Below are 20,980 nucleotides of genomic sequence, written 5' to 3'. Positions count from 1 at the left end.
AGGTTGTACGAGAAAGAGGTAAAAGTGATGACGTGGAGGTGTGAGAGCCAGCGGAGCGAGGCAGCGAGAACGAGAAGGGAAAGAGTGAGGTTTGGAGGGATAAAAAAAAAACACCAACGCCGCAGGTCGATATCCATAGGTGTCGGAATTATGAGTCATTAGGAGCGTTGCCGTAAAGATTGACATTTTAAAACAAAATATTTGATCTTCTTTGCAGTTGACAGACGTGTAGGAACTTTATCTCGCTACCTCAGTCCAGTTGTGATTTCTTATATGATCTTCCAGGGCTAGATTTGAGATTTAGATGCAGTTAATGATCAGCTTGGGACTTTTTAAACCCAGAGATCGACAGCCAAACCTTTATCAGTCGAAGCCAGCTGGTTGGAGGACTGCGAGTTCAGACTGCGGGGGAATAATAATGACTGGATTGTGTTTTTGTTTTGTGTTTTTGGGAAATTGGCACTGATTTAAAAGTCTAACTGGGTTCGTGAAATTCCTATTGAAAAACGTTTTTATTTGTCTTTAAGCGGACGATAAAAAATTCAATGCAAAGTCGTGAACGATGGAAACGGGGCGAAAATCCTGATGCATTTTTCGTTATTTTACCCAGAATATTTTGTGAACATAACTTTTACAGTAACTTTTTGGACACGAGATAGTTTAAGTACAAAGATGGGAACGTGAGATGGAGCGGAGAACAGCGGGTGAACCAAACTACAAGATTATTTTTCCAAATCTTTCAAAAATCTGCTGTACATGGTGCAACATTTACTATAATATAATTGACTTGCCATTCAGTCTATGAAAGCTGGACATTTTCTTTATCATAATGAGGAAATTGCTGTTATTTTTGATGTAACTGAAAAGATTTGAGCTGTCGACGGTTGAAAAAGTCACTTCTGTGGCTAATTATTGCTTCATCCGCTATTTATGCATTGCAGCTAAAGCCTTTTTGAATGATACTGCCTATTTGAAAATGCTTTACTGTGATTATCCTGCATTATTGTTATTGTATCAGTGCTTTAAAGTAGTTTCAGTATTATAGTTCATCTCAGTATGTCTCTGCAGCCACATACCGCGTTTCAAAATGTGTCTGAAACCTATTTGAAATGCTGATTTTCCAACACTCGTATAGCACAAGCCAGATAGACGTGTACACGGCCCATCCTGTAGCAAGGTGCTTCAGTGCCTTCTTGTGGCCATACGACATACAGTCACTTTGTACTTCAGTGTGTAACAGCTCAATTGAGACTTGTGAAATTTTATCAGCCACACAATGAAATACACAATTCATTAAAGGTCCTATATTACACAAAATGGACTCTTGTGAGCTTTAAACCGTGTTGTAATGTTGTTACATCCTCAAAGACATACCAGAGTTGTGCTTTGTTTCATTTACACATGTTTAAGAAACTCTTCATTATTAGTTTGTTTATATCTCCAAAGCTCAAAATGCTCTGTTCCACCTTGTGATGTCATGAAGTGGTAGTTTTCAAATTAACCGCTACGTTTTACTTTTCGTTCAGTAGCGATTGAAAATTCCAGGGCTGAAATGATCCAAATGATTCTAGTGAAGGTGTGTGGAGCTTAAAAACACAGCAGAGCACTTCCTGTATCACCACATGACATCGCAAAGTGGAACAGAGCATTGTTTGAGAGAAGAACTCAGCCTAAATATGCAGGATTTTTGCGTTAAACATGTGCGAATGAAACAAAACGCGACTCCGGGTATGTTTTTTGACGAGGAAACGACATTATAACACAGATCAGAAAACAGCGGAATATGGGCTCTTTAAATATCGTAAAAAAAAATACAAAACAACTCCAAGTTTACACACTCTAATCTGAGAGATATTAAGTAGCAAAAGCTTCTTATCTCTGCAGATTTATGAGCTATGGTGGATGTTTACAGGATGACAAATTATACGCCCATGAAAAATGATCCCCGCATTAACCACTACTTTGTCCTCTTTTCCCTATGCAGTCAAGTCGAGATTACCTGTCGGGCTTCGTAAGAGACTAGAGCCCATTTATCATCCTAATGCACGAGGTAAGAGATGGTCAGGCGAGGAGACTCCAGTAGTACCACTATAATGACATCAATCACCACAATGAAGATCGCAAATTCAAACGCAGGAGGTATGGAGTATGGATGGAGACGACTTTCCGACTACTCCCAGGTTTCTACTCCGAACGCAGCACCCGGATCATTATTTAACGCGGAGAGTCGAGGGTGGGCGCAGCTGTAAAAAAAAAAGAAGCATTCATCAATCCCGTACACGTGTGACAAATTCAATAACGGCATGCATGAATGAGGAGTGCATTTGATTAAGGCTATAGCTGCGACGGCTCTATACTTGACCTTTAGCAGTCACTCCACTTTGGTAGAGATTCAATTAAAGTACAAGTCGCTTAACAGACAAAGAGGTGTGCTGACAGGGTTAGCGATCATGCAGAAGGCAGTGCCCTGTACAAGAGGGGAAAAGTACATACTGTGATACTATGCAGGGGACAGTCAGGTCAGAGTAATCGAGTACTACAACAGGGGCTCTTCAAACTGACTAAAAAAGTAAAATAACAGAATGTTTTACCTACTGTGAGTACTACTGCAACAGCTGCTACTATTACTACAAACAGTACAAGTTTACATTACAGTCAGTTGTATTTGTAGGCTACTAATGGAAAATGACATAGTTTTCTAATGTAGAAGTATTTATTGTGTAATCAAGGAATGGATAGTCATTTAGCCACGATGTTAACTTGGAGTCTTGCATTCTAGTGTCAAAATACTAAAAATTCAATACTGAGGGGGAACATTTAACAGAATTTAAGTGTCAAAAGGCAATGATTAAAAGTCTCTTTTTGGTTTTTTTACTAAGACAAAATAATATTTGATCAAAAATCTGGCCAATCGCCCAGGCCTAGATTTTACTACAGAAAGTAGACTCAGTAATATAGTAATTATAATGTCTCAGTAGTACTAAGGAAATTAATTATTTTAGTGAATTTGTATTCAGAACACACAAAGTTGTGATGATGTAGAACACAAACCCTTGGCTTTCATATAATGAGGCTTTTTGAGTGTAACACTTGCGCTGGCTTGCTCTCTGCCTATTTCTCTTAACAGAGGAAAAATCAATGTGCTTTGCCTGGGGCACAGACCTTTGCACTAAAAGCTATTGTTCTAAGAAGCGGCAGAGCTGTGTTTCCCTGATTCTGCGTCCCACGCGCTCTGTTGGCTATAATGCTCGCTTTGGTTAAGAGCAAAACAAGTTCATTTCACTTAGTGTCACACTGTTGTCACATACACTCAATGCCTGCAATAGCACTAAGCACCCAAGAGTAAACATAGACTGTCCCGGACCCCAGGGAATCATGGAGGAGTGTTTTAAAGGCACAATAAACACTGCAGTGATGTGCTCTCGTTGGTGTGCACTAAACAGCTGCTCAGAGCCTCCAGAAGTCACTGTGAGGCTAATATAAAGCAGTCAACCAGACCAGACTGCAGGAAGTGATGCCACTGTTGTTTAGACGCTGTGCTGAGTCATGCCACTCCACGCAAACTTGAAGAAAGAAAAAATGTGATTCAGGACAAGCAGACAGTTCTCGGAAAACGAAGGATGCTTAAAAAAAGAGATGAGAGGCCAATCAGACAAACCTCCAAAGAATCAGGTGACTGAGATCAGAACTCTCACGGAAGAAACACTCACACTTAAACAAAAACAGGTAATAAACAAATGAGCACAAGTCCTACAATTACCACAACAAAGCTACATACAGTGGAGTCTTGGAATAGTAAACATGCAATAATCCCGCATACTCCGCTGTGGTCATTTTCATTAGCCGTTTCGATAAGCTTGTGTCATTGTTGGCTGCAGAGGTTTGCAGACACAGCTGGTCACTCACTGGGGAGAGAATTAAAGTCTAAAAATGGAAGCAATTTTCCTCCAAGATTAGCCTGAAAAGAATGAAAGACGACTGTAATGAAGCTGTGGTTGACAAAATGTACCCTCGCATTGCTAGTTCATCTTAATGCCGTTTCGCAGTAAACAGTTTGTAATTTGAAGGTGCTATATTACACAAAATCAACTCCTGTGAGCTTTAAGCCTCAAAAACATACCTGGAGTTGCGTTTTCTTTCATTCACACATACATTTCCAAAGCTCAAAATGCTCTGTTGCAACTTGTGATGTCATGAAGTGGTAGTTTTCAGCTACATTTTTACCTTTTATTTCAGTAAATATTGGCAAATTCCGGGCTGAAATCATCCAAATGATTCTAAAAACACAATATGAACATGTGCGGATGAAACAAAACACAACTTCTCGTCTGTTTGTGACGAGGAAACAATATTATAATAACATAGATCAAAAAATGGAGCAATATGGGCCATTTAAGTCTGTCATTGTGAACAGCTTTACACAGAAATACTTCCCTAAAGCGATATAAAAGCAATCGCAAAAAACAAAAGAATAGATAACATCATTCATTTGCAAATTCATAACATTTCCAAAGGTTATTTTCCATCTTTCTTTGCTGGCTCATTTATGCAAACTTCTATTACATGAGGGGGCCACCTGCTGGACAAAACGTGTACTGCTAAAAAAAAAAAAAGTCTTCAATTATGAGACAGTATTTCAGTTCTTCTCCTGGTGGATGATACAGAAATGAACCTCCGCTCTTCGACATATATAAATAGCAGCAAAAACCGTGTTAGCGCTTGCAGTCTTCACATGTACAGCTCGTCCCGGTCATCACCTTCATCCAATACAACGGATAACTGGGTTTAAATTGTTACACAAGTCTATTATCGGACTACAATACCCCAGGCTCTCGGTTTTCCCAATACAAACGCAGTGAGGGATTGACACTTTTTGGAAGTTGACATGACAGCTAGCAACTGTATGAAGGTCAGTGTAATGAGACTGTGCTCTAGGCTGGTGTAACTCGCAGTGTTCAGGTAATGGCTTATGGCACATCATTTGTCACTGTTAAACCACCCAAATCCAGTCTGTCTGACATTATTCTATACGATACTGTGCATATAATGTCAGTACGGTGAGAAATATAGTGGTAGAAAAGGAGAATCGCAATCTCGGAACTGGTTTATCTCACTATCTCATGGGATAAAGTGTAGTTTGGTACTGCAGAAGTTAGATCCCAGTCCATTTTTTCTTTCTTAACTGTATTAATATACTTGGGGGTGAGGGTGAGGCGGGTTTGGGGTGGGTGGGTGGTGGGTGATAGAGCTGAAATGTCTCCTCTATGTTCATATGTGCACTTATTTTGTGTTAAATCAAATGCCGAACATGCCAAATGAAACCCGTTTACCCAAGAATATTAAAAATCAAATAAAACGCAAATCACAAAAAAGAATCCATAATGGACAACTATAGCAAAAAATGAAATTTAAATCTGTCAACTGGACAAATCGCTGACGTTTGGCTGCTCATCCAAGCTTCTTCTTCTTCAGTTCTGGTCAGATTATACCAGGGATGCCCAAACTCTTTTCACCGAGCGCCATATCTTGAAAAATATTCGACACGGAGGACCACAAACCAGTGATTAATACAGTGGATAATTCAGACGGTGCATTTAACATACTTTAAATAAGGCTTGAAATATTAATATTAGGTCTGTTTGACAATGCAATGTGATTTTATTTTGGTTATATTTGTAAGATTACTCAAATTTGCTGTAAAAAGTACTGATTATGATCAATTGGGCCAGTTCAACTGAATAAAAACTGAATAAAAATTGGTCCAGGCCATAGTTTGGACACACCTGCCTTATACTGTATCTGTATCTGTATCTGAAACTGTAAACAAATATTGTCTCCAGTTTCAGGCTTAACGACTCTATTCAACCTGTAATGGGCAACTAGTTTATTATGAAGGATTCAGGCTTAGTAATTACTTAAATCTGTACCTTAACCCTTGGTCCTAACTCTGTTTTAAGTAGTTTCTAAGCATGAATCATTCAAACTATTTGTTACACTTAAGTCTCTGTTCATGGTTTAATATGATATAAGTACCTCAATATAACAGTAAATCTAGTATTTGCACTTTAAGAATTACACTAATCCCGTCCTGCACTGTCCACTCTCACTGTTGAGACAACAGTGTTTTGTTTCTATTTATCATTTGTGTTTAGTTTATGTGATACACCACTTTCCAAAATAACCAAAGTGCATATTCTCACTATTCACTTGACAAGTTTTCAGCAAAATCTAGTTTATTCCTCACGCTGCTCTGCCTGTCCCCTCTGGCTCATTCCCCCTAATATTTTTTTTTTTCTTTTTGGATTGGGCTGTTGCCATATTGTTGATGGGTTTGGAGAAATAAGCATTTTCTCAAGGTGATGATGACCCTCTCTGGGAAAAGAAGGGGAGCCTCTGAAATCCTATTATCTAGAAGCAGGGGCCTCATTGTATCTCTATCGGCAGCACGGGCCAATCTGCAGCAACACAACACTTTCCAATGATTGCTCCTACGTTCACTCTGTCACAATCTCACCTGCACAGTAAACATTGTATTACTTGTTAACAAAAGAAATGAACATAATCCGTGATAAGAAAACTATGTTATAGAAGCGAACGAGACAAAGTTATAATTAATTCACATGATTTGCTGTTATTTTTATGTAAAGTTCATGTTAGTTTGACCACAATATTCACTCAAAACACTTTTAATTGTATTTATTATTTCGCTTTCCCACCTGGTGAAAATGAATACTGTCCAAAATGAAAAAAAAAAATAAAAAATCTGACTACTTTGTAAGATCTGACACAGGTGATTGTCTATTTCTATTTCTTAGCTTCAGTTTCAGTCATTTTAAAAGGCCCATATTACACTATTCTCTATGTTATAAAGTTGTTTCCTCATCACAAACAAACCTGGAGTTGTGTTTTGTTTCATTCACACATGTTTAACACACAATCCCTACACATTTTGGCTGAGTTCTTCTCTCAAACTGAAAACACACTGTTCCACCTTGTGATGTCATCATGTGGTAATACAGGAAGTGCTTCACTGTGTTTGTAAACTCCATGCACCTTCACTAGAATCATTTGGATGATTTCGGGCCTGGAACTGCCAATGTCTACTGAACTAAAGGTAAAATGTAGCTGTTACTTTGAAAACTAGCACTTCATAATATCATAAGGTGAAACAGAGCAGTTTGAGCTTTGGAGATGTTACTCAAACATGTGTGAATGAAACAAAACACAACTAAAGGTATGTTTTTGATGAGGTAACAGCATTATAACATGGTTTAAAGCTCACAAGAGTCAATTTTATGTAATATAGGACCTTTACGGACTTTTTACCGTTCAAAAATATAATATTACAACGTTTCTCTTCTGTTTTAATGTTAATTTTATGATGATTATTTGTGATTATTTATATTTCGATTTGTGTGATTTTAATGTTTCTTATTCTGTAAAGCACTTTGAATTACTTTGTGTTTGAATTGCGCTGTACAAATAAACTTGCCTTGCCTTTTGTGTGTTAGAATTGTTAATTGCTATTTATGTCAGTATTTTAATGTAACTTTACGCACAGTCTGAGAAATTCACAATCGCAATAAAAACTTATCTGAAAGTACTAAAATCTGTAGTTTTTTTGCTTTATTTAATCAGTAATTTGTGCCAAAATGAGAGTTGATCTTGGAAGTAGTAATATAAATAACTAAACCAGTGACTGTGTAAGTTTCTTGTTGGACATCATGTACAAAATGCATCTTCACCCGTCCCACCTCGTCTTTAAACTGAATGAGAAAACAGTCCCCTTCGTAGTTATAATCAACGTGACCTGAATGATCCGGCTCCAGACAAACCGCAGAGCTAACGTACCACAACGGGATCTTAAACTCATCCAGTAAAGTCAGCGTCATGATGCAGCAATTCTATAAAAGACACAAACAAAAATATAACGTAAAGACTTAGAAATCGTGTATGCTGCTTTTGTAATCCTATTTCAGATTATTCACGGCCTTTTAAACTACTTGAACGTGTTTCTATCGTCTTTTATGTGGTAAGATTTGGAGTGAACAGGCGTGAAGTGGCATACCTGCACAGTTCCACGCAGGGCCTCACACCTCCAGGAAAAAGTGATGCTGCCAGACAGAGGAGCGTGTTCAGACAACCTGTTCCTGTGAATGGCAGTCAGCTGCATGAGTCTGTCGCACATCTGAGCTACACACACACACACACACACACAGATACACAAACACACACACATGCAATTAGTCGCAGGGTTAACGACACACGAGCTGCCTTGATACGATTGTGTTTGCAAAATGTGCGTTACATTTACGGCAGAAAAGTTGGTCGTAGCTTTCGGACATAATCTCGCGTTTCATGTTGTGCAAAGTGATGTGTAGCTGGTAGCCATGGAGACCGTATTCAGGATCGATGTCGTCAAAAGGAGGCTTGGATGCCGGCTCGATGAAAGGACTGTGAATCAAAATACATTTCAAGGCACAATGTAATTACAGGTGCTATAAAGTAAATATTGTATTGAACTGTTTTTGTGGATTGCATCAAGTGAAGCGCTATAAGTCGCCACTAGAGGGAGCCATCTCCACACTGTGCCGCACAAATTCAATTCAAGTAATTTTTTAAGATGAATATTAGAGCAAATATATATGGAAGATGCTATATAGGTTTATATTACACACAGTGAAAGACGGTGATGTGATATTTATGACTTGCAACTAGTGAAAACCAGTTAAACCATTGAAATCCACTTATAATTTATATATTTGCCTGCACATAAAAGCTACTGGAATAAAAGAAATTGCATAACATTCCTAGCAGAAGGTGCACAAAACCACACAACAGACCTAAAATGCGCTCAAACAAAATCTAATATAAACTCCCGATACAGTTTCACCTTTAAAATCATGAATCATTTATATACAGTGGTGCTTCTTTGCGTTTAAACCCACAGTGAGTGAAAAGCAGGTCACAGACAGGCACATCTGACAGAGGAGAGAGTGAGTCAGCGCTGCCTGCTCGAGTGTGGCCTACCAGACTGATGATCCCCTGGTGCTACTTTCCACCAGCCTGTGCGAGTGAAGGCACAACATGACAAAGGCAACAGAGCACTGGTCCTGAAAGAAGAGAATCGTATAGAAAATCGTATTAAAAATGCTCAGAGTGTCATTCTAACCTTGTACAGTGCTAACCTTCCAGAGGCCGACAACAACGCCGGGCTGTAGGAGCTTTAGTTCGATCAGTTTGTCTTGACCGATGTGCTTTTGAGCGCTTTTGGGTACAGTGGCCGCGTGGAAAGTCAACATCAGGGATCTTTGTGCTGGTCTGCCGGGAAAAAGACAAGAACGTTTTACAAAACAATAAGCGCGTGTGGATGGTTTTAATTGACTAAAATCTGTTAAAATACAAACAAAAATCAAACTACGGTAAATAAATAAGTACATAAGTCCATTTAAAACATTAAAAACAGGAGCAGGTATGTGTATAAATGTTTATCATGACATTATTAAAGTGCATTTGTGGTACCAAAGTATCCAATTTTGCTTGTCCTTGAAATATATTACATTTTTGGGAAGAAAAACAGCCAAAAGCTCTTTTTTCCCCATCTCATTTGAGTTGCGGCCAGTCCTTAGGCTATGTGATCTTGTATTAAATGTTCCCCTATCAATGATTAACAAGTAACTAAGATATTCCGGCAGTATATGAAGTAGTCCTTTATAAATACACTTTATACAGTGTTACAGATAGTGATGGTCAGCCTACTAGCACCTTCCATGGCTTTCAGAATGATGATGATGATGATGATATAATATATTTTGGCACCGTATAACAAGAAGCTGAAACACATAAGGACAAATAAAAGGTCCCAGTGATGTAAATCTTAAGTTATCAGATCAACAATATGGTTTAAAAATGATATGTTCAGATAGAAAATGGGTTAAAAATGGGGTTTAGGTTAAGTTTAGGCAAGTAGTGACCATGGTTAAGATTTGAATCAGACTCCAGGAAGTAAAAGTCTATGTAATGTCCCCAAGAACCGCGGAAACCCAACATATGTGAATGCATTTGTATGAGATGCAGAGTGTCTTACTGCTTCAGACCGGTACGGCTCAGGGCGATCCTCCTCACCCCGTGGAGCTGGAGAGCAGAGATGTTGTGGAGGTCGGGCAAAGCGCCGCTCCAACACAGAGTCACCGAGGTCTTCGAGAACTTCAGCCAGCTCAGGTCCAACGTGCTCCGCTGCTGTGACCGCTCCACCACCGTCAGCTGCCAGGTCACGTGAAGGTTTCTATAGGAGAGAAAATGTGCACGATTAGTCACATCAGCAGACGCAGGAAATCACAACTCGGTGTTCACTTTGTGCCACTTTTAAGCTGGTTTAAAAGGAAAAGACGCTCAGGAATGGCATCTGGTGTAAAGTCCATGCAACTAACCCAAATACTACAGATATATTAACCAGATTTTTAAAAATTAGAACACATTTTAATGAATTGGATCTAGAAATATCAGCTAATACAAGGTCCAAAACTGCACCAAATTGAGAGTTTTCTAAAATTAACTTTGATCAAAATAAATGACTGAATAAATAAATAAATAAATAAAATAATTAAAATAAATAATTAAAATAAATAAATAAATAAATAAATAAATAAATAAATAAATAAATAAATAAATAAATAAATAAATAAATAAATAAATAATAAGAATAATAATAATAATAATAACAATAATAATAATAATAATAATAATAATAATATTCTATACCCTTGTTTTGAAGGTCCTTTGTCATTATTTCTATGTGTCATATAGATGCCTGACCCAGTTTTGAACTACAATGGTCTAAATACTACAGATATATTAACCAGATTTTTTAAAATTACAACATATTTTAATGTATTGGATCTAGAAATATCAGCTAATACAAGGTCCATCTTTTTCATTATTTCTACCCTGACACCAAAAACTACAGGTACGTGTTCTATAGATTCCTGACCCAGTTATGAACTACAATGGCTGAAAATAGAAAGGCATCTGACGTACATTATATTCTAACTATAAAAACAGGCTCTGTGTAGAACAGCTTCACTGTTAGTGTCACTGCTTCCTGCCCAGTTTTATCTCTATGAGTCACACTAAAATGTACATTTTTAAAGATCCGGCAGTGGACAGGGAACTGTGGATGTCACCAAAAACACTACACAAATAAAATGAATACTTCACTGGAGGACACTTCATAATAAATATTAAAACAATGGCACAAACTGAAATATTCTACATAACAAAATAAAATAAAAAATAAATAAATAAATAAATGGGTAGTCTTTATTTTATTTCATTTGAATTTCAATCGCTTGTTTATTTTCTGTTTTATCATTTTAATAAAAGTGACTGTTTGGTTTGATTAGGCCTATCACAATAAAAACTATATCAACTTATCATTAAATAGATGAAAGCTGGAACAATATGGTTTTGGGGGGAGTCAATATTTATCATCTGTACTTTTTCTTTGCACTACTGGGAAATTATTTGGTTATTTTTTGGCAACGTGAAAAGATTTAAGCTGTGAAAGGTTAAATAAATGACTCATCTGATCCATTACAGATGCAAACTAAGTACTACAGTATTTCATTCTTTCTGCTGTTTATTTTTGCAGTTCATGATTATTATTATTTTTTAATATTGCACATTTAGAATACTTTTTGTGGTTTAAATCTGCTCTTGGGTTGTTGTGTAAGTGGCATAAATTAGCTTCTATATATTTACTTGAGCATTATACTGGAATTTCCCCACTGTGGGACTAATAAAGGCACATCTTATATCGCCCTTCAAAGTTTGAGACACAGTGAGTCATCTACTGTGCTGCCGTGTACAAAATCAAGAATAAGCAGTGAAATACATATATATATCAAGTATTGGAATTAAATTCTTGGTTTGGTTCGATCTCGAGATGTTGCTACAGCGATGCAGCAGCCAGGCCCCATCCAGTATCAATTAGGTGAGAAAAACCCGGAGCAGTGAGGGAGGACTGGTATTACCTCTGGGATTGGACTCCACTGAGCGCGAGTGAGGGGTGTCTAGTGGAATGATTATTACCAAGGTAAATGGGGAGAGCTCCAGCAGACAAAACCCCACGGGGACATGTCTCGGGAGTGGGAAGCCTGGGATACTATGGGCGGGTATGTGTGTTAGTACGTGTGCGTGTGTTTGTGTGGTGCAGATGAAGGCTAGAGGAGCTAAGTAATTTATTTCAACAATTCAGACTGCCTCAGCAAGGAACACAATTATTTCGCCTTCCTCTCAGTAACAGCGGAGGATACAGAGCTCCAGAATTGAGTGGTGCACAGCTTCTAATCAGAGGTTATGAAAACAGGGCCGATACCGCGGTGAAGACAGCAAGGAGCTTTCCCCACACGCTCGGCATCCCCCTGAGCAGACAACACTACCAGACACACACCTCTACTCTCACCTTTAATAACAGTGTCATAAAAAAGAGAAGAAGGGAACATAAAACTGCTTTTTCTTTTTGATTTCAAATAGTCTCTCCACTCTCAACTTTCTTGACAACATGGCTATAAAGTTTTGCTATGTTTGGAGAGAAAGGCATTGGGGATTCCCGGGATATTTCTGCACCTCACTGCCTCCTATTGTACAAAGCATACAAAACAGATGGTGATGTAGATACACTGTAGTCTGTGGAGTGGGTGTGATGTGGACCAAAACACACAAAGGGGATATGCAGACGAAAGAGAGGAAAGTATAGTTTGTATGAAGAATATATACGTAGATGCATTTGATTTGAATGTTTAAAGTTCCTATGTTAAGCTTTAAGCCATGTTACCTCCTTAGAAACATACCCGGAGTTGTGTTTTGTTTCATTCACATGTTTGAGAAACCTTTTTATTATTAGTTTGTCAACATCTCCAAATCTCTGTCCCACTTTATAATGTCATGAAGTGGTAGTTTTCAAGTTAACAGCTACCTTTGGCCTTTTTTTCTGTAAAGATTGGCAATTCCGGCGCTGAAAGTATCCAAATGACTCTAGTGAAGGTGTATGGAGTTTAAAAACACAGTGGATCACTTCCTGTATTACCACATGACATCACAAGGTGGAACAGAGTGTTTTCAGTCTGAGAGAAGAACTCAGCCCAAATGTGAGAGTTTTGTGTGTTAAAGATGTGTGAATGAAACAAAACACAACTCCAGGTCTGTTTGTGATGAGGAAACAACTTTATAACATAGAGAATAGTGTAATATGGGCCTTTTAAAATGACTGAAACTGAAGCTAAGAAATAGAAACAGACAATCACCTGTGTCACATCTTACAAAGTACTCAGATTTTTTTTTTTTTTTTTTCATTTTGGACAGTATTCATTTTCGCCAGGTGGGAAAGTGAAATAATAAATGCAATTAAAAGTGTTTTGAGTGAATATTGTTTTGAGTGAATATTGTGGTCAAACTAACATGAACTTTACATAAAAATAACAACAAATCATGTGAATTAATTATAACTTTGTCTCGTTCGCTTCTATAACATAGTTTTCTTATCACGGATTATGTTCATTTCTTTTGTTAACAAGTAATACAATGTTTACTGTGCAGGTGAGATTGTGACAGAGTGAATGTAGGAGCAATCTTTGGAAAGTGTTGTGTTGCTGCAGATTGGCCTGTGCTGCCGATAGAGATACAATGAGGCCCCTGTCACATCTTATAAAGTAATCAGGTTTTTTTTTTTCATTTTGGAGAAAAACTCATCTTAAATATGGAGGTTTGTGTTTTAAATGTGTATGAATGAAACAAAACGCAACTCCAGGTCTGTTTTTGATGAGGAAACGACATTATGACATCAGAAAACAGAGTAACATGGGCAAAGAAAACTGACTTCCCCTTTCATACCTGAGTACTTGCTCTGTTTTACTTGGCAGTCCAGTGTCGGGGTTGATAATGCGGAGACTTTTCTTCCACTTGTCCATGTCATAATCAGCTCCTGTTTTGAAATACAGCCTCTTCCAGTGTCCAACACCAAGATCCTGGATATCAGCCGTCTTCTTTAACAAGTCCCGCACAAATTCGGGATGGTCCTTTCTTTCTTTTCCTCCAAATTCTTTCAGGAAGATCTTATGCCACAAAGCACTGCAATCATAAAGAAGAATCACATATGTTTTTGTTCGATTTGCATTAAAAAAACACAACATTAAACACTTACTTGTCACTGGCGAGTTCGTAGAAGAGACTGTTGACGTGGCTTAGACTGAAAAGAGCAGCAACGTCGAGGTATGACAGGATCTTAATGAGGATCTCAACTGGCAACCTACGCAAAGGGTGATTAGACAACACTGTAAACAATACTAGTGATTATGCCAAAGTCAATGCAGGACTTTATAAGCACAAATCAGTCTGTTTTACTTCATACAGACAGAGAGTAGGAGGGACTGGCAACTCTAGAGAACCACACAGCCCTACAACTGAGTGTCCCTGTCAGTCCACTCTGAGCATAACGATATTCTTGACAGACATGAAGCTGTATCAATAGGTGGTCAGTGCAATAGGCTGCACTGTGTTGCAATACTGAGTTCAGTCACTTCAATAAGTTCCCTACCGCCCTGCCGCTGGGGAAATTCAAGGATCTTCTCGTAACTCTTGTGATTTCATTATGACATTCAGTTAGGCTGCTATTGGAGTTAGCTTTCACGTGCTTTATATTGATTTGTTAAACGCTGTCCTGGTGCCCACTGAAAACTTTACGCAACTTTACGCACAGTTCAGCCTTGTGCGTAAAGCTGGAGCGAGTCACGGTTGAGCTTTACGCACAGGATTGAATCTAACACGTTACCTCTCCATCCAGTTCCGAGCACATGGTCGAGATGATTTGTCCGCTCTTTTCGCTGTGCTTTTTGCCCTCACTGCGCAAACAGCGGGTTTTGGTGCCGCCATTTGTCTCCCCGGTTTTTCTGACCTCCTTGACAGTCACGATAACTTATTCGAGCATTTTCATGTTCTCGGGCTTCTTTGTTTCCATGACTTCGCAAAGTAGACTGGATTAGGCTAAATGTGTGGCTAACGCTAATCTGCCCAGTTTGTATCGTGTCGCCATGGTGATTTTGTGTAAAGATCCACTGCTCCCACCTGAACTTCCGGTAGGAGTCTAAAAAGTAAAACTGCACATTTCTCCTCTGATCACAGCGTGACTGCACAATGAGTTGTCTACTGCTTTGATTAGATGTAAACGCTTTGGTTCAACAGTAATGTCAGTCATGTAGACGCATCTAGGGCTGTTGTGTGAGAAAACAACAGGGTCGACTCAGTCTAATTACAAACAGGGACTTTAAGTGCAATTATAGACTAGATCTGATTGAAGTAGCCTGCCCAAGTCCAGAGAGGAGAGCATTTCCAATAATAAAGTCATTATGTAGGAGCCAGGAGAAGTGGAGCTGGGGCACACTGTGACCTTTGGAGCTCTGAAGATGCTGATGCATTTGAATGTGAGCGCAGCCAGATGGACTGTCTTACAGATGGACACATTTTAGAATGGACATATGGCCATGTGAGTGCACTCTGGGGGATGGACTGTATTTGATCTTACTTGGTTAGCGTTAAATACATCTCTGAATTAAATAGCCACTTAATGAAGAGAATTTCAATTTCAGAATCCAAAGATGAATCCAAAGAGAGGTTTTTCTAAAGCACACAGATCTCACAACATGAGTGACCTTCCCGTTTCTTAAATCCAGCGGGCTGGCAGCCAGTCAGAGGACATCACTGTCATGAGTCTGACTATCAGCTTGCTGTTGCCTGTGTAAGTGAACTCTGTTTTGGGCAGAGCTACATCCACGCAGGCCACACGGCTGGATGTTCCTCTCTCTCGCTCATGCACACGTCATGTCACTCTTCCGCTTGGTTTGTCAGTCAGCTCTGACAGTGTGCGCCAGGAGGAAGATCACCATGTTTAAATGTACAACACAAGTCTTAGCAGCAAGACCTAGAGATGACCACAGAACACACAAATATAAACATGTTTGTGTCATTTTAAGTCATCAAAGTATTTACTCATTTGGCCCATAAGCTTTTATTACATTTACATTTTACAATAGGGCAGGTCGATAAAAGGATTAAAATCACATTATGATTTGATCCATGCTTCAGTATGTTTTTTGTGTGTTTTTATTGTGATTCTGTGCTTCTCTGGAAGCTGTTACTATTATGAATGTTATTATAAACACAGACCATAACTTCTTCTGTCAGGATCTGAATGAGTGACAGGTGGATTTAAACATCCACATTGAAGCATGAACTCTATGAAAAAACAGAGTAGATAGTCTTTATTACCAGTTTGATGCTGTGTGTAGCTAGTTTACATACATTTTGATAAAAGAAAAAAAAATGAAAGAAAAGAAAATTGAACTGAAATGGATTTTTAGCATATCACACGCCCCTATTCCAAGCTCAAATGTATCACTGTATGTCAAAAGTATTGTTTATGACATGAAGTAGGCTGTATTAACTGAAGACATAAATAAATTCAACAGAGTAACTTCCGCTGCATGTGAATGTGAGAGCCCTGCATAATAAAAGCAGACAATGGAGAAAAGATGGCAGCTCATTAACGTTAGTGTGGTGTACTGGCCACTTCTAAAGCCCTGTCAGAGGTGCTGAGGACCACTAAAACCTCTATGAAGCTCTTCAAAGGCTGAGGCACGTCAGGAACAGAGGAGAAGCCATTCATTATCTGTGAAATATGGACATTTTCTGTGTCATTGGGAGAAAGCTTGATGTCTTTAATATGTATTTGACTCATGTGTCATCCACTAAAACTGCCAGGTCACAGAGGACTTGTAATTACGCCATCTTTAAAATATAACTAATCAAGTCGTATTCATGAATAAAAGTTAAAAGAGACCCATTATTATTCTTATTTTAATAGTCAAATGTTCATTTAGCAGAAAGCATCTCAAAACTAAATGGAGCGTGTGCACACATCTATTGTTTTTTTGTTTTTATTCATGGAAACTTCATTTAAAACTGGACTAAAACCAGACTATTGAAGCAGAAGTAATCCAAGGACATTTTTTTTAATCTGAAACAATGATCCAAAAGCCCTGACTGATATTTTACCTCAAACAGAAATCATGAACACGTTCCTCCACTGGATGGCGCGCGAGTATCTGTGTTTGAGTCAATCCTCTTCTGGAATTAAAGACGCTTTGTTGATTTTGAAGTGAAAACTATGCGGAATGTGCTGTGTAACTTTATCCACCACTGCTTACTTCACTCCAAATGAATCACATGAGCCGTGAGAAAGTATTTATGACGCCAGTTGTCTTTGGCGTCCAGTGAGGTCCCGTTAGTTTGGTTCTCTCACGTGAATAATCTTTAAACAACAGCCTTTCGTTTTTAATTGCTTCGGGGGACGCTTCTGAGGAGTTATTGTAGTGTCTGTACGCACATCAGAATGGGCGTGAGTTGTCCCTCGAAAGGCAGTTTAGACTACACTATTCGGACCAGTGATCTGTGAGCGCAGATCATTTGAGTCTGGGAGAGATAAGGCAGAGCAGCTGCGGGATGGAGAGAACAGGTATGCCGTGTTTTTTTGCTTTATTTACAAAACTAACTGCAGGAAATTAAACTGATTTCATCGCAGGTAGAAAAGACTGCAATGTGTGGTGCTATTTAGCCTTTAGTTTCAAATACAAACAAAAAACACAGAAACAAAGTCAAGCGTAATGTGGTGCTCAAAAAATGCACCAAGCTTGTACTCTGACTGCAAAAGGTTCAAGTATTTGGAGTTTGGACATATTATCTCCTTTTACGCACGGTGAGCTTTTACGCACGAACTAAACATGTCGTTTAAGAAAGAACCAAAAAAGAGCATTTATGATTTTAGCCTGACATGGTATTTTTCTCCTTCAACTAACAGGATTTATAGCTGTTGCCTGAATATTCTTCCCAAACCAACCCAAGACGCATAAGAGGGAGGGGAGTGAGAGCGTGAGCGCGCGTGTCAGAGGGGGTTTGACACAGAGACACAAGAGCAAGGAAAGGAAACAAGGGGAAATTGAGTGTGGATCGAGAAGAGCAAACGCATTCTCCAAAAAGGGAGCGGCTAGCGGTCGTCCTTTTGTGCCATGACCATGGTGCCAGCGCGCTGCCAGGGATCGTCGTGCGCCATGCTGCCGCTCGCTCTGCTGCTCCTCTTGGGATGCGGTGTGGCTCTGTGCCTCGGTCAGAACGACACGGAACCCATCGTTCTGGAGGGGAAGTGTCTCGTGGTCTGCGACTCGAACCCTTCCTCTGACGGAGCCGTTACTTCGTCACTGGGGATTTCTGTTCGCTCAGCCGGTGCCAAAGTGGCGTTCTCAGCCGTGCGTGGGACCAACCATGAGCCCTCCGAGATGAGCAACACATCCATGACCATCTACTTTGACCAGGTGAGGCGTCCAGTCCAGGAGTCGAGAGTAAAACTTGGGACTCCCCTTTTTACGCATGCCTGAATGTGGATGAACGCACAGTGTATGGAGACTTTTAGACCAGATATCAACTCAAACCAAATAGTTTTAGGTTAGTTTTTGATTTGTTCCTTATGACTAAAGGGGTAAGATCAGATAAAGTCTTGCTTGGAATATGGAATGTGGAATGATCTGCTGTTGGGAATGAGTAAGACCCTCTACAGCAGATCTGTTTCAGTTTCATATTGATCTCACTGTGCGCGCGGATTAGGGCCGGACTGGTTAAATGTGATGTGCTTTAAATTACATTAAAACAGTGTTATGTTGGTTCATCCTCATGTTCTCACAGTTTAAATGTTTTTGCTCAATCCCGATGTGCAAAATATTTTCTGAGCAAAGATGATCTCTGTCTTAAACCTTTGTTTTTACAGGTTTTAGTGAATATCGGCAACCATTTCGATCTGAAAGCAAGTGTTTTCCAAGCTCCACGGAGGGGAATATATAGTTTCAGTTTTCACGTTGTCAAGGTCTACAACAGACAAACCATTCAAGTAAGTGAGCGCACTGGGTGTGTGTTGTGCCGCGTTAAGCAGAAGTTTTAACCCTGCTGGCGTGCTCCTTTTACAGGTGAACCTGATGCAGAACGATTATCCAGTGATATCAGCCTTCGCCGGGGACCAGGACGTGACGCGGGAGGCTGCCAGTAACGGCGTGCTGCTGATGGTGGAGCGGGACGACCGGGTCTATCTGAAGCTGGAGAGGGGCACCTTAATGGGCGGATGGAAATACTCCACCTTCTCAGGCTTTCTAGTGTTTCCTTTATAATCGAGCGGCTCAGAACCACGTCCAGACCAACACACACCACTCGCCATCTCTTTTTTGACTTCTTTTGACTAACTGTTAACTCTCCGCAAAGGAAGCCGACAAAAACCTGTAAACCTAAACTATCTACGAACATGGAGTTGCATATTTCAGAAGTATCATGCTATTTGGATGACGGATTGATCATGGCGCGTTGTGGATTTGTTCTCATTTTTGGAAACAAACTTTGCCCAGAGACAAAGAGGCGATTTTCTGCAAATGAACAAATAACTTGAGAAGAAAAGGTGTGTCATGCTCTATTTTATGTTTGTATAGCCTTAAAGAATATATGAAACCCGTCCAAGTGAAGTTTGGTGGATTACGGACATCCAGAGATGAAGTGCTTTTAAGGCCAGTCAGTGGCATTTTTTGCACGAATGGAAGTTTTTTTTTTGTTTTGTTTTTTTTCGTTATGTTTTTTGTGCAGTCAATGGTGTTGCGTTTGGATGCTTTTTGAAAATGAAGCCAAATATAGGCCGCCTACGAATTTATTTAAAAAGAAAAAAGGCGACATATTTCTGCCAGCTGGAATTAGAGCCCTTTTATTCAAATATAATTCTATCATTTATAAAGAGTGCATATTCACATTATTGTGTGTTACATTTCGGATCTGCGTAGCTTTGACTGATTTAATGTTCAGTGACATTGCTCACAAAATGTACATTGTGAAAATACTAGAAAAATCCCTATATGTCCCGCTAAATAAAAAGATATTGTATTGTATAGGCTATGCGCAATGGGCACTTCTTTACACGCGGCTGTGCTTGAGTTGTGAGTTTGTAAATGTGTGTAATAGGCCGGAGTGAGAGCACTTCACTAAACAATGGTGTGGGCGGGTCGCTGTCCATGGTGCTGAAACACACGGCCTCTTTCTCTACTTCAGCAATAATAGATTCATTACCTGACTCTTTTAGACTGTACAAAACTAAAAAAAAGTATGATAATTTTATTAACATCTCCACGCTCAGATATTATATTAAATGTACGCATAAACTAAAGTCAAAGAAGTCACTATTTTATACAATTATGAGTAAATCGTTAGAGGTTCATTGCCTTTTACCGGGGTGTGGCACAGAGTTCACTTTTCTAATCCTAGAGTATTTCCACGCACAGCACACAGGTCTTCCTCCTCCTCCTCTCCCTCACAGGTTACGTCTGATCTGATGCACCCCCTCCTCCACTCAGAACAGTGTCCACACGTATCCCATCATGCACTGCAAAGCGTATTACTATAGAGTTCACTGAAAGTAAATCTATCAGCAGAGGGATTTACATTGAATTTAGGAGGTGTAACATATTTTAAAGACAGGATTTATCGTGTACAAAGAGATTTTGTGCTTAAACCTTAAAATAAATCAAACAGGCTAATACCATTGCCCTAAAATGCAAAGTGTGGATAACAAAGCATCACATTATCTCCTCCACCCACCCGCTGTATGGTGGTCTGCTTGTGACTGGTGACATAGCAACGCTTCTATTGATATTTTTCATGTTCGATACATCCTCACGAGAAGCCAGTGTAAATATTTACCAGTGCTTCAAATAATTCTCTAGCACTTACAGAGCTTTGCATCAGTCGTACACTCCAGCCCCTCCACCTGCTGGTTCCACACCCCCGCGGCCCAGTGCTAGGGAGACGTACTCGACCTGGGGCAGACTAGCAGGGATGTGGCAGCTGCTGG

At 39.4% G+C, this 20,980-nt stretch overlaps 2 protein-coding genes across 2 annotated transcripts; one reads left to right on the top strand and one right to left on the bottom strand.

The window, feature by feature from the left end:
• Positions 1-7,625: 7,625 nt before the first annotated feature.
• On the bottom strand, positions 7,626-14,988 carry fbxo15 (F-box protein 15). Its single transcript, XM_033986320.2, has 9 exons — positions 14,828-14,988; positions 14,201-14,305; positions 13,891-14,127; positions 10,088-10,285; positions 9,189-9,321; positions 9,031-9,113; positions 8,309-8,454; positions 8,069-8,193; positions 7,626-7,904 (listed from the first exon to the last, which is right to left on the bottom strand). The coding sequence occupies exons 1-9, from the start codon at positions 14,926-14,928 to the stop codon at positions 7,635-7,637; spliced, it is 1,398 nt and encodes a 465-aa protein (XP_033842211.2). The 5' UTR covers positions 14,929-14,988; the 3' UTR covers positions 7,626-7,634.
• A 2,348-nt stretch (positions 14,989-17,336) lies between these two features.
• Positions 17,337-20,219, top strand: cbln2b (cerebellin 2b precursor). Its single transcript, XM_033986310.2, has 4 exons — positions 17,337-17,566; positions 17,909-18,419; positions 18,869-18,988; positions 19,065-20,219. The coding sequence occupies exons 2-4, from the start codon at positions 18,117-18,119 to the stop codon at positions 19,260-19,262; spliced, it is 621 nt and encodes a 206-aa protein (XP_033842201.1). The 5' UTR covers positions 17,337-17,566; positions 17,909-18,116; the 3' UTR covers positions 19,263-20,219.
• Positions 20,220-20,980: the final 761 nt, after the last annotated feature.

This window comes from Periophthalmus magnuspinnatus, chromosome 20 (genome assembly GCF_009829125.3).
Source record: "Periophthalmus magnuspinnatus isolate fPerMag1 chromosome 20, fPerMag1.2.pri, whole genome shotgun sequence".
In the NCBI taxonomy this organism is placed as follows: domain Eukaryota; kingdom Metazoa; phylum Chordata; class Actinopteri; order Gobiiformes; family Gobiidae; genus Periophthalmus; species Periophthalmus magnuspinnatus.
The sequence above is the reverse complement of the archived record's forward strand: the minus strand, read 5'-3'. Positions and strand labels throughout refer to the sequence as shown.

What these genes read in the sequence shown, in the direction of transcription:
- fbxo15 (XM_033986320.2), bottom strand. Translation starts at nt 14,928, where the DNA reads ATGGCGGCACCAAAACCCGCTGTTTGCGCAGTGAGGGCAAAAAGCACA. An exon ending in AGCCGTACCGGTCTGAAGCA is followed by an intron (nt 9,322 to 10,087) that starts GTAAGACACTCT and finishes TTTTCCCGGCAG; the next exon opens with ACCAGCACAAAGATCCCTGA. An exon ending in CCAACTTTTCTGCCGTAAAT is followed by an intron (nt 8,194 to 8,308) that starts GTAACGCACATT and finishes GTGTGTGTGTAG; the next exon opens with CTCAGATGTGCGACAGACTC.
- cbln2b (XM_033986310.2), top strand. Translation starts at nt 18,117, where the DNA reads ATGACCATGGTGCCAGCGCGCTGCCAGGGATCGTCGTGCGCCATGCTG. An exon ending in TGACCATCTACTTTGACCAG is followed by an intron (nt 18,420 to 18,868) that starts GTGAGGCGTCCA and finishes TTGTTTTTACAG; the next exon opens with GTTTTAGTGAATATCGGCAA. An exon ending in ACAACAGACAAACCATTCAA is followed by an intron (nt 18,989 to 19,064) that starts GTAAGTGAGCGC and finishes CTCCTTTTACAG; the next exon opens with GTGAACCTGATGCAGAACGA.